The sequence below is a fragment of the Varroa jacobsoni genome, unplaced genomic scaffold (genome assembly GCF_002532875.2).
Source record: "Varroa jacobsoni isolate VJ856 unplaced genomic scaffold, vjacob_1.0 scaffold_1034, whole genome shotgun sequence".
Classification (NCBI taxonomy): Eukaryota; Metazoa; Arthropoda; class Arachnida; order Mesostigmata; family Varroidae; genus Varroa; species Varroa jacobsoni.
In genome coordinates this window covers 10,581-23,938 of record NW_019213936.1, presented here as the reverse complement: position 1 = coordinate 23,938, position 13,358 = coordinate 10,581, and the positions used below count along the sequence as shown (strand labels likewise).

The 13,358-nt window shown below is 40.4% G+C and overlaps 1 protein-coding gene across 1 annotated transcript in view; it reads left to right on the top strand.

The window, feature by feature from the left end:
- The window catches only part of LOC111265962 (uncharacterized), a 7,994-nt gene extending 1,072 nt beyond the window's left edge, over positions 1–6,922 (top strand). The window contains exons 2-4 of the mRNA XM_022843038.2: positions 1,685–1,722; positions 3,255–3,407; positions 5,891–6,922. Of these exons, the coding sequence (XP_022698773.1) occupies positions 1,685–1,722; positions 3,255–3,407; positions 5,891–6,069 (370 nt within the window). The 3' untranslated portion in view covers positions 6,070–6,922. The remainder of the gene's footprint in view (positions 1–1,684; positions 1,723–3,254; positions 3,408–5,890) is intronic.
- The last annotated feature ends 6,436 nt before the right edge of the window (positions 6,923–13,358 follow it).

Sequence of the window (13,358 nt, the reverse complement as noted above, 5' to 3'; positions counted from 1 at the left end):
TATATATGGCAAGTCTTGTCTCGTACAACTCTTGCTTAACGTGGAACCCTGTCCGTAAGCATGTCTCTATCTAAATAGGCTATAGCCGAGAGCTGGCAAGCGACGTCCACAAACTGTGCGTTCAGCCGCTACTAACGAACCTTACGTATGTAATATCTGATATTGAGCGATTTAAAGCTTCGAACACCCTGCTACTACCGTAGACGGCCCGCTATTTCCTAGCTCTCCTCTAGAAAACGATCCGATTAGAAACGTTTATATATATATATATATATAAAGAAGTTGCCGCTAAGTATTGCTCTGTCTATTTAACAACTCGCTGAGAAATTCTAACTACGAGAACTCTCTATTAAAGGTTGTTCTGGGTGTTGTTTTGTAAAAATCAGTTGTTCCCTGACTGCCTAGTTTATGCATCAATAGATGATGTATTTGTCCGACATCTTGCTTTGCTTACTTAAATGTAGACGTTTACTTTAAGGCGAAGAACCTCAAAAGCCTTCTGAATTATTTATTAGGTAATTATCACAATTGCTTATTATATTTTTTTCTATTTATGCACATTATTATCAGCTAGTTCTACATGTCGGGTCAAATCATTCGTACTGCGTTATACTACCAAATCATAAACTTCCTTTTGCGGAAGCTCAAAAAAATTATAAAAACAAATACAAAGACCAGTAGATAATTAAGGGAGCACTCAGCGTAGAATTATATGCACAATATAATGAGAGGGTATCCAAAGTGTCCATTCTTGTGTCGCGACCTGCACAAATCATGCACAGATAAATACATATGTATATTACACTGACTTGTCCAAAACAGATGTCGCAAAAGACCATTTTTTCACCGCCCAGAACCGATTGTATCAATCGCAAATTTTCGTGAGAATGACAAGAATTAGCGATGTCCATCACTAACGGAGGTGTCGAACCCTACTGCTTCTCTTTGACCCAGAACCGTACAAGTACGAGCTGATGATGCTCACTTTGTACAATTGGGTTGACTGAAAAACTAATCCATAGAGAAATCAATTGCTTGTGGTTCCGCGGTGACTATATTGTGTAGACATTGCCGGTACTCATAGAAGAGGTCCAGATGTAGGACTAGTTAACTAATCGCGATGACGGGTCCCACTTACCTGGGAATTTGATCGACATCGCTTCATGAGTCGCAATTGTTGGGTCGAGCACAAGATTGTAACCCTGGATGAACCAGTGCGGTGTCGACTTTACGCATACAATATTGAAGTACATTTTTTTTCCGATTCGCGTAGAGAATTTTAGCCAGAGAAATAAACTTCGCAGTGTATTTTTAGTTTCAAATCTTAGGGACACTAATCAATTATTCTTATTCGGATAAAGTCCACCCAACAACAGAAATAATTTAAATAAATCGTTTAAGAAAAAGTTCGCCGACCTTTACTTAGATCACTAGTCCACCGTTTGGCTATTGTGACTTTATTTAATTACAAATCTGCCAGCAACGCAATAGATGTTGTTCGATCTCTAATTCAATAGAGACCAGATGGACAGAATGGATAAGTGTTAACGTTAACGTTATGGAAATCATCATTTTCAATGATTAAACTTATAATGGTTTTTTAAATTAATATGGCACAAAGGAAATAGATCGATTTGGATCAACATTCATGTTTTGCTTATTATAAACGTTGTCTTATTTTCAGTTTGTTGTGCTCCGCGGACGACGAACTAGCTGCTTCTTGTAAGTAGTCTCGATGACTTTTCGATTCCAGTTCTGGCATCAACTGTTATTGGCCTATAATGATTTGTCACAATTTCGTAGAATTTGCGACAAATTTTAACTGTTTTTTTTTTTTTTTTTTTTTTTTGTACAAAACTATTATATGAAACACAACATATGTTGTTTCCGCTAAGTCAAATGATGTCATTGGAATTTTCAGCATACATACAAACATATAGAAATGTTTAATGAAAGGGGCTGCAAAGCCCCTGCAATTAAACTACGGGCACTGGCAATACAAGCATTTTGCCCCCATAAAGTGAACTGTGCGTAATATATATCAATCAATGTTAGAAAATGGTTATATTATATAGTTGACTTGCTTTTCCCCCCCTCGCGTACGTTTCGTTTTAGGTAAAATATGATTATTTCTACTGCTTTGGATGGATTAAGAGGTAAGCTAATCTTTTGTCTAACTAACAGCGCTCCAAAGTGGGTTATATTTTCATACGATACACGTCATGTTCTTTCGTGGCGTCCGTCGGAAGTTTTCTGGGTCAGATTTTATTTCTGCTTAGCACCAATCTCCATTAAAGCAACCCCAACAAGACAGTGAACTCATCGTAATTTTTGTTGAACAAAATTTTCCAAACTTTTATAGCTTTCTCCTGTCTCGGGAAATCTCCACTGTCCCACTTTGATTCTTCTATTACCATCAACGCGAAAAGAAAGATCTTGCCTTCTAAAACACCGCAATCCTTCATCCGTCACCGCGTTACTAAAATACATCAGCTTCGGATTTGCGGATAGTGCAGGTTGAAGCTGACTTCTTTAATGGTTTCTCAAAGCCGGACGTTTTTTGATGAGCGCCATCTTTTCCAGCAGGTCGAGATGGGCAAATTGATTTTATCGAGACTTATGTTCTTACGCGCATTCATAGCCTTCTATAAGTTCACAAAGTTTGTGCCCAAATCGATTATGCCATCCGTTAAGCCTTGCGAGCTCGCAGCTCAGTTCATAATAGTAGGCCAGTGCTGATTGAGTTGAACTCAAACGAACAGAAAAAAAAATTGTTCTAGGTCAGCAGAGCGAGACTTGGTCTCGTTTCAAGTCATGTGAAAACATAAACCTGCTTCGAAACTCATATCCATCGCATAAATGTGTTTTGGGACTAGGAATGCATGGTCCTTAAAAACGCCATACAGGACTTTGTCGTGACGCCTGTATAGTATATTAAATGATAGAAATTCCGCTGATCCTACTTCAATGAACCATTTTCAGCTTCACCTTCTCGAAAGAGTTCGCATATACGTTTAATTTTGTGGGTAGAATATATTGTCAGGTTTTGCTACCGAACAGTTTGCGGGCTTGCAATGCGATAACAAGCAACCCTTAGGATTTTAGGACCTTTGAGCGATATTGCACCGGATGTTTATCATATATCAATGCCAACAAATAAGGCAGTGGTTTTTCCTATTTTGAACATTTACATATATCATTGACTTACTTTTATAAGGTTCTAATCGTTCTGTATTTTTTTTTATTCTCGTTAGTAATATGCAAAGAAAGAACAGTGCCGAGACGTGAGACACTTCGCTACTTCAGGTTTGCAGATGAGAGAGGTGTCACCTGTTACAACCCCGAAGAAATCGTCGACTTAAAAGAGTGCATCGGTTATTGCAAATCGAATGGACGATTTACCTTCGGTAAGTACGAAATACGTGTCCCCGTAATGATGTAGTCGTAGAGTGATTTCTTTTTAGGTTTAGGTGGTCTAGGTTAAAGTAGCCGAGCGTAGAACGACACCACTTGGCGGTGGGAGGGGCCAGCCGCATAAAGCAATGCGTATCGGACGTAAAGCTCGAGATTTCTATGTAAGTGCCAAACGCATTTTTCGTTGCTATAATGGCCGACATATATGAAATCTGTATCAATCACGTGCCTACTAGGCTTTTGATATTCTTTCATTTTACCGTATTCAGACATTTGAAGAACAGCGGTTGGGTAGTCCTATGAATAAGGCACGATGTGTCTTCTATTTAGACCTTATTTGTAAAACCTATATGCTGATAGTTATTTTGCCTTATTTGCACTAATCTTCAGTACGAGTACACTATGGCCCATTCGAATCTAAGCAGAAAAAGTATGCGCCTTCAGTGATAGGATCACGTCGTGTTCTCTCCGCATTATTCCGTTGTCCGAAAAGGATGCATATATAATACAAGATATAGTTAAACAGATGTACACTTACCAACGTCGACCAGCAGGTAGATTTGCTCGCATGATTTGTCTCCTATTGTACTCCTATGAAACGAGTTAACGTAGTGTAATGTAGAGGAAACATTAGCATAGTTAAACTCCTTGACCATCCTTTGGATTATTACTGTGTGTGCAAGTCACATAGGTTCAAGTGAGTCGATAGTTTTAAGGATTCATTGATATTTATTGCGTTAGGATGTTGGGAAGGGGGCAACTCGATTATGATCGCAAGCCTTAGGTTTCGAAAATTGATTTTCTGTGGAATCTCAGTGCATCCTTTTCGCAAACACACAACCTTCCAGATGAATGATCAGAGACAAATCTCGATCTATTCGTATTTTCTACAATAACAGCACAGTTGCATGATGTAGACAATAGCGAAACTGTATGGGATCCAGATACATTTACCGGTAAAGTTGTGACCCGTCTAGGTTTCCAGGAGCCGAACCATAACCGATACCCCACGCTAGAGGGGCAGACGCAATTGCCGAACAGGTAGCTAATCTTTGCGTTGCATTTCGTTGGTCCTATTTCGTGTTAGCAGCATCTGCCGGTGTACCGTTTGGCATTTTGTTCTGTGAAATATAGCCAGCAAATATGTACGCATGAGAGAGTGAATCGGAAATAAACGACAGCTGGGGGGAAAATACCCTACTCTATCTATAGGTTTGGCTACGACGAAGGATCCAGAAAGTGGTCGGCCTGCTTACAAACTCACATTCGTTGCTAGCAAAACAAATACGTTTACCTAGGCAGTAGAGAATTCTACAAAGTGCACAGACGCTCTGCGATCGTAGCGACTGGGGAAAGGCAGCTTGAAGAATCGTCTTTGGATGGATGGGAACCTATAAGCTCGCTAGGAATGCTACGAAGATTATGGGACGGCGAAGCAACTACTCAATATGTGACGGAAACGTATTGCTCCCGAGTCATACTGAAGAATGCTAAAGATTACTCTCTTTTCCTAGATGCCATTGAATCTGGCCGTGCAGATCCACGTGTCTATTGACGTGCAGACTGCTTTCAACTGAACTCCTGCAGGGACGCTCGGTGTGCCATCAAATTTTACCCGGCTAAGAACCTACCGCCTGTCGGTGCCCCCACACCGTGTACGCTGTGGAACAAAGGGCGCCTGTTCCAATGGCACCTGGTCATAAGTCTATTGTTGCCTGCGGTGTACGCAAGGGAACAACCTATGCCTGCCAATGAAAATGCCAGACATAAGAAGACATCTTAAACATATGATATGGGGAGCATAGATGTAGGTCATTCTACTCGTTAAACTCCAACGACAGAGGCTCCAGGTCATCCAACCATCTATTCAATTCATAATGCCTACTGATGGATACGTGAACGACTGTGTGCCTTTGACGGCATGTTAAACAACAAGAACAGTAATCATCGTAACGGCAGAAAAGTTCGTTTGCCTAGTAGACTCGTATCGAGGCTGTGTGAAAGAAGGGCCCAGCGCGGTCAGCCATTGCTATTCATCTTCATACTAGGCTTTAAATTCTGGTTTCTGATTAGTATTAGTATATTAGTACAGTGACATTCACTCGGACATTTTCATATATAGGGAATTCGCGCATATATATATATATATATATATATAAGCAAACTTCTTGTAAACCGCGCGTCGCCATCGGCCTACTCTGATCCGTGACAAAAGGCCTCATTATGAGTAGTAGTTGCGTGTTCGATTCTTGGCAAATTCATTTGCTATTTTCCTCTATTTCGTGCATAATATAGATACCGGGAATAAAGCGTCTTTTTTGCAAACAATCACAAGAGCAAACGTTACGTATGCTTTACTCCTTATGTTTCTACTTTTACGCCAGGCATTGGTGTTAAGCGACTCTGCCGTCTCTATTTTTGCGAGACTTTTTACAGCTTGGGTTAATTTTTTTTTTGTACTGCGGTTGTTTTTCAGATAACCAGCCGACTACTGATTGTTGGTGTTGTGTGCCAACAGCTAATACTACGATCAAAGTATTGTTCGAGTGCAGGAATGGGCACACCGAGACCCGAGACGTGCTAATTCCAACCAAATGCGACTGCATGTCGTGCAGCAACAATAGTGGCTCGCCCGTAATCCCCATACCCACGTAAACGTATTGATCATAACGGTTCAACCTGTAGAGAAAATACATACATAGACGCAAAGTGTATGCTCTGGCAAACGTAGTGACTCAGGAAAATTTTCAACAATGAAAAAGTTGAGTCAAACGACCAGAATCGAGAAATTGTCTAACTTCTAAAAGCATTCCTTGGGGGTAATGTCGGCGTTAAGCGAGGCTATTTATAATTTGTGCTGCTTTAATTAAAAAAAAAATCAATCTTATCCTTTTTCCTTGGACAACTACAAAGTATGATAAATAGTAGAGCACAAGGAAAACATATTGCTTGATTCCCGTAATATAGGATTCATCGAATTCAATCACTTTATTCTAATGCTAATTAATCGAAGAACATTATGTCAGCGTAACCAATGCTAAACGCGTGCTATTTTGATGTATATATTTATGTACCGTATATGTACGAGCAGACTTCTACCTGCTGTGAACGCTACTCTTTTCTCGACAAAAGCCACAATCGATTTTTCCTATTTTTATCATTTTGAGATAGAAAATTATACAGGTACTGACAAGCTGCTCGCGATGATTACTGTAAAAATACGCGCTGTATCATTTTCGACATTGATTAAACCCGCATTAAATAGATGCGAAACAGAAAACATACCGAAATCAAGCAAATCAGTAGCAAAGTACGTCTGCTGCGCGTACATCATTTCCAAAATCATCATAGAGTATACGTATATGGATTTTAATTCGTAGCAATAATGACTAGTTTGCCGTGTTATCTTTTCCTAGGGTAATGTGAATACATATTTTTTGTAAAAACTGAGAAAAAAAAATTAATAAATTAAGTCTAATTAATGCAAAGAAACGGACGAAAATAGAAAGGGTCGATTTTTCATTTGAACGAATTTGTTTGCCTATGACGCGTTTTCTAGCAGCGCCATTTTGGCTGGTCGCGTTTATGGGAGATTTTTGTAGACGTTCATGATAATAGCCACCAAATGGCCAGGTATTCTGTGAGAACGATCCAGCTGGAATATTAATTTTCTTTCTTTTAAAAATATCGTACCGTTGTGTAGTATCAAACATTTGGAAGTCCAGTATCCAGAGTTTACGCGTTAACTGATGTGTTACACAAGTAGTAGTAATAACAACAAAAAAAACGCTAGCTGTCAAAATAATTATTTGCTAGGCAATATATTTTTGTTTAGTCATTGTTATTATATCGCTCTAGCTTGCTAATGAATAACTTCGACCGCCGCATCGTTTATCAACTACAAATTGATCTAAATAGATTTAGACATGCCACTTGTTTTCTTTGGAAATGCACTCTTAGAGAACAAACACCAACTATGTGTTACAATTTACTGCTTTTTTGCCAAACAGGCCCCTGGTAGGAGTCAAATGGAGGGGGGTGAGGAGGGGATTTTAGTCGAAAGGCTAACAAACTCAATTTACGAAGTCGATAAATCACGCAGACAATTCGCCGACGGCACGGGGCAAGCCGCGCCAGACAGGGGCACCGTTGACGGCAGTTTTTCTAGTGGACGCGCCGGCCGGTCAATAGCAGCATCCTAGTTTTACCTGAGGCGCGAAAATAATACACAATGATCGCAGAGCCGGTTAATCTTACTTTATTCCTGTTCCATGTAGAAACGACGTACGTCTGGGTGTAGAATACACAGGAATTATGATACATGGGAGAGCTGCGATCATTTTGAGGATTTTGCGATATATATTGCGCTGTACGTATGTAATGTATATACGGTTGTACTGCTCTTTCATACGATCTTTAAAAATGCGGCCGTACTATCTCTATGTTGTTAAGAGCATTAACAGTAATCGCGTAAAACACGCCTATTGACGGTCTTCCAAAACAGCTCACGAGAGCAATCAATCAATCATCGACTATATAAAAACTATTAATTTAGAAACATTCATCCACTGCTGTTCGACGCACTGTTGTGTGTTGTATTCTTCGTACTAACGCTGGTTCGGCTCCAATGATAGGGTACGCCAGAAAGTAACGTATCGTATCGTATAAGTTAATGTATTGCAATTATATGTATCAACTTTACATTGCAATATATGAACTTATTGTATTAACATTACGCAAGCGACCGCAGGTGGCTAGTAACTAGCATAATAATAATAATAAATCGTATAGTATAGCAGTATATCCTATCTGGTGTCTTCGAAACCGTTCAACTAAAGTTATCATCGCCGTCAACCTTGATCAGACGGATCTAACTAGACATTTTTCCTAGTATTCCTTGGGTGAGATTAAAACTCGTCGAATTTTCTGCACATAACGACTTTCTCACTCGTATGCCTGACGTTTAAGTACCGTCGTTTCATTGATGGATATATACTGTTTCCCAGTTCGTCTTTCTCTTATGATTTACGGATAAATTCCTATTTGTACGCGTACGAAGCTATGCTACATGGTGGCATATAATAATACGGCAGTTAGCTCAATCATTACGAGCTTCATTACGATTCTTATCAGCCCCAACAGCAGTTCTGTCTGTGGTCTATCTATACACCGCCACTCTCGTTCTGCCGTATAATCATTTAGCCCTCTGTTCGGCAAAAGCTACCGGCCACAACCATTTTACACCTTTCTACTGGTATAACTCGAAAAATTAATAGGCAAACACGGACCTAACATAGCGATAGAATCAACGAGCTGAACAGTCGACAGGGTTAAATCAGCGAAGGAGCCATATAGTTGGTCGTATTTGTTCGTACACCCTTTGTTCAACCAAAGAGAACGTTCGTTTCCTATTCAAGAGAAGGACGACAGAAGCGATTGGTTGGTGAGTTGAGCTAGGAATGGCAGAAAGACAGCCGAAGATTAATCCAGAGCGCGACCAGGAATGAAAAGACCAGGAGGAACATGGAAATCTTGGATGAATAACAAGTTATACGAAATAAAAAAGCACACTGGGGCATCGGACGTTCCAGTTTAAGATGACCACGTCACTCGCGGCCAATTGTGTAGCAAACGCCGCGAGGGTAGATGGCTCGTTTATAGGCCGCGCAAAAATTCTCTCTCTCTCTCTTTCTCTCTGTATATATCTCAGAGTAAGGGTTTACCTCCAAAACGCCACCCACACTCTTTGAACCTTTGCCAATTTCGGAGATTAAAGAAAGGGCTCGATTGTGATATTTGCCAATTGGAAGTTTTATTTCTCTCAAATGATCACTACGTTCCATTCCTAATCAAGCCGTAAACAATTTATAATCTCTCCACCCTGACATTTACAATGTCTAAGACCGTATTGTGATAGAGGCAGACCCACTAGCAATACCGTAGATATAAATTTATACAAAAATTGTTATTAAATTGGTCGTGACAAAGGTTGGTGCGACTGTAATAGAAGGTGCCACTGAAACGAATTGTACGAATAGAATAAACGAAGGAGGTATAAACAATCTGTGATGGGTGAGGAGACGTTCTACCTAGCTACATTTCGCGCTAACCCTAGCCATAGCCATTATACTTTGTGGTTCACAGAATATTAACAGATAACATTGGATGATATATTAGCGTATGTCTAATGCGAAAACGCATAATATTTGGTAAACAGCTTTTCGCTAGTTTGTGTTAGGCCTTTTTTGGGCAGAACCGTTATGCTTGATTTGTAGATGCCCAGCGAAAGCTCAAGACTGAAGTTACTTCTACGATGAGCTGCATTTTGAACCACAATTATATTCAACCAAATACCTTCTTCGGCGTCGAAGTCAAAACACAAATTGATTTTATGGATATTGAACTTGGCTTGGACCATTCACCTGGTAACAAAATTCTAAATACTACGTGGAAATAAGACATTTTTTTCGATTTATTTGCGAGACTCAGGTATCGGTTCACATAAAAACCTATGAAGATAAAATGTTAAAATTGATTCTCTCTCTCCTCTCTCTATTTCGGCACCCCCGCGCCTATTACAATGTTTGCGTAGCGAAAACGTAGTTAATAGCTATAAGGCGTCAGGAGAGGCGTCGCGTCGAGTAAAAGCATTCGCGGTCCTTCTAGACCTTTCAACTACGTAAATTCGTTTATTTCGGCCGTTTTCGTCCACGGTTTTATTTGCACACTTTTAACTTTTTATTGCTGTCTAAAACCCAATGACATGCCGCTTTCGTTCTACCTCACTCTATTTCAAGCCGACGTTGGGGGCCTTCCATACGAAGCTTCTGTCACAACTCGATGCCGCCGCCGCCACCACCGTCGCTCCTGGTCGCGATGAAAGCCCTGACCTTTTAGCAGCAGCGACGCTACACAGAGCACATTAAGAGCTGTTCTTTCGGAGCTGTTCCAAATCACCCGACAGCTTGCACAAGCAGCAGCAGCGGCGGTCGCCGTCGTCACATACCAACTTTGGCAATGAGCAGATTCCACAGTCGCGTACAACACTGTTCAATAACGCGTCGCTTCTCGACCATTTCCCTAGTTTCCTTTCCAACGCCTTCTCTCTCTTTTTCTTGTGCCTTTTTTACTTTCTCTCACTCTTTATGAAAAAGCTTTTATTTTGGAAAGAGAAATAAACATGGCCAACACTGCTACTGAGTTGAGCAATTGGCATCTCCTCTCGTTTAAGGTGATACGTGGTTTTCCAGGTGTCTTTTGCCAAGCGTCGGGCCGTTTCGACACTCGAGCGTGCCCCTTCAAGAATGTAAACTCTCTACAGATGGTTGTAATAGGGCATCATACGGCACGGATATCATTTGCTGTCTTCAACGTTTCCCTCAATACCTCTATACCGCTATACCTCTTTGACGGTAGTATTTTTCTTATTGGTCGTTTGTAGAGGGGCTCGCCAGTGTGACGCTTCTCGTGGTGGGCATTCTTTGTCACGAATTTTTGCACCGCTAAGAACTTTAGGAGGCCTTCCAAGCCGAAACATCGTAATTTATACAGTTTTCGTCAATCGGTAAGAAGCGGGAAATTAGTAGCTGTAACGGATTTAGTTACTGGGACACTTGCTTCGCCTAACCGTTCACGGCCACTTGATTGAAGATTCATAATTGAAAATTAAGAAATACTACCTATTCAAATTGGACATGCCAAGCAAACAAAAGCAGCGCTTCACACGCGTGCTGAACCTGGCAGCCCGAGCATTTCATTAGAAGCAGTGTTAAATATTTGTTATCAGTACCTAAAAAAAAACAGTCGGCTCGTGCCGATTTCCAGCTGCATCACAGGGTACAGAAGTTGAACGATAGAATATTATATAATAACGTTGTATCTAAGAAACGAAATATACGAATATAGATGAACGAGTTCTATACATACGACCCAGGCTGCTAGACTGTATTGTTTATTTTTTACATAGATCAGCCTTAACGTGTGATGCACGGAGTATAGCGCTCTGTTTCGAAGAAGTTTTTCGTCGTTCGATGACGTCGATGGACATTTTGGACAAAAGATCGGAAAAACATCACAGTATGGTCTTATTTTTGGAAGATGGAATGAATGAATGATGCTGGCAGCTGATCTAAGGCTCGACGCTATATTACTAAGCGTTAAAGACGAATCAAGTGTGCACCGTAATTTATCTTATTTATCTAACTTGGGTGCTAACTTATTTATAACTTGGGTGATAGTGTTTAGCTACAAAGCGAAACGCGCACACCCCACGACGTTATGGAAACTATAAGATATTTTAGATTAAGGAACGCCATATTCAGATGTCTGAACTTCGAGACATAAATTACAGGTTGTATGCCTTCACTTTATATACGACTGGCTACAGATACCGAAGGCTATTAGCGATTCTATCAATTAAATCAAAGATTCACGTTCCAACATGTAACAAACTTGAATACTAACAATTATTTCTGTCTAGCGGGCGATCGACCGCTAAATCATTTGTAACGTCTAGCCGAGGTTCGTTTGCAAAGGGTCATGTACTCTTAGGTTAGGTATCGTCTGTCGAATGTGGTTCGAAATAGGTTGAATGGCAACAATTACATCTGGCAGTTGATGACTAAACGCCATGATAGGCGTAGTATCCATTAAGTGGAGTTTAGTTTATGAACGAAAATCGTAATTTTATCGGGTCCAGAGCGAGTGACAGAAGGCCATGTATAAGCGCCCTCTGATTGGCGTCAACGTATGTTGTATCGTCTACTCAGACGGTCGCATTCACACATCGAATCCGGATTTCGACCTCTTCTTCATACATAGATAACGATAAAACTGCGAGAAGACCAAGCCTGCCGATCTACGTAATAACGTTCACTATTAACCGCGTTGTTGTCTGCTGGCGCGTATCTGTTGAATTGCATGGCAAAAGAAGTGGCTTTTGTTACGGAAGGAGACGGATATCTTAGTGGACAGAGATAACTGAGACATCGGCTGAACCGCAGAAACCGTAGTAATATCGTAGGAGTTTCAGCTCTATGTAAAATAGAGGTGTAATGCTTGCTTTCAGATTACCTCGATACTACTTCGAAGGTTTAATGGATAAATCAAACAGTTTTACTGTTCCGAGCGGAAGCCTTTTCGTATCCGTAGTTTTTAACCTGCTTGTAAATAAAACAGACTTATGGATTCAGCTCTTTATGTTGTTAGACCAAAAATACTTATCTGTTTATGCCGTTATTTGTATCAACGTGAGTTGTGCTTTAAAATGGTACTCAGGTAGACTCTTTACCGGAAACTTAGAATAAACGTTTCGATAAACAGCTTCACTCTTTTTGATCCCTGGCAATGTGCCGATTATTAATATTACGTCAAACTACGAACTGCCGCCTCTTTGGACGATTTCTCCTTGTTTTCTTCCGTACTTTTGAAAGAATTACTCCAACACAGGACCTGATTTTGCGAAAAAAACACTGCGGCAAAAAATGGAAAACTGAACTTATGCTAAAAATAAAATCCTTTCCTATAGACTTTAAGGCCGCTGGGCCTTGTTGCCACCACGGGTTGAGTGGCGCTATCCTCTTAGTGCCAGTACTACTAATAATTATAATAAAGTAATAACTGATTCTACAATATAGTCATCTAACTTGATAAGGATAAGTATCTTGTTCGGCTGATGCGCCCTAACTCACAAACTTTATTTAAATATGAAGAGCTTTGGATTTTGCCTGGCCATCTTCTACGAAGTTTCCACATGGCAGAGTTTAAAGACCAGGGAATTTTACATTGAAATTATCCGTGTGGATCGTACGTTGCGTCTCGTATAAACAGGTATGTTGATTATAGCCCAGTAGCGTGCTAACACATATCGTGGGGCCGACCACGCGGAGGCATTCATCTACGGCGTGAGGTTAAGGTGTAAAAGGATAAGTGGGTCAGAGGTTCAT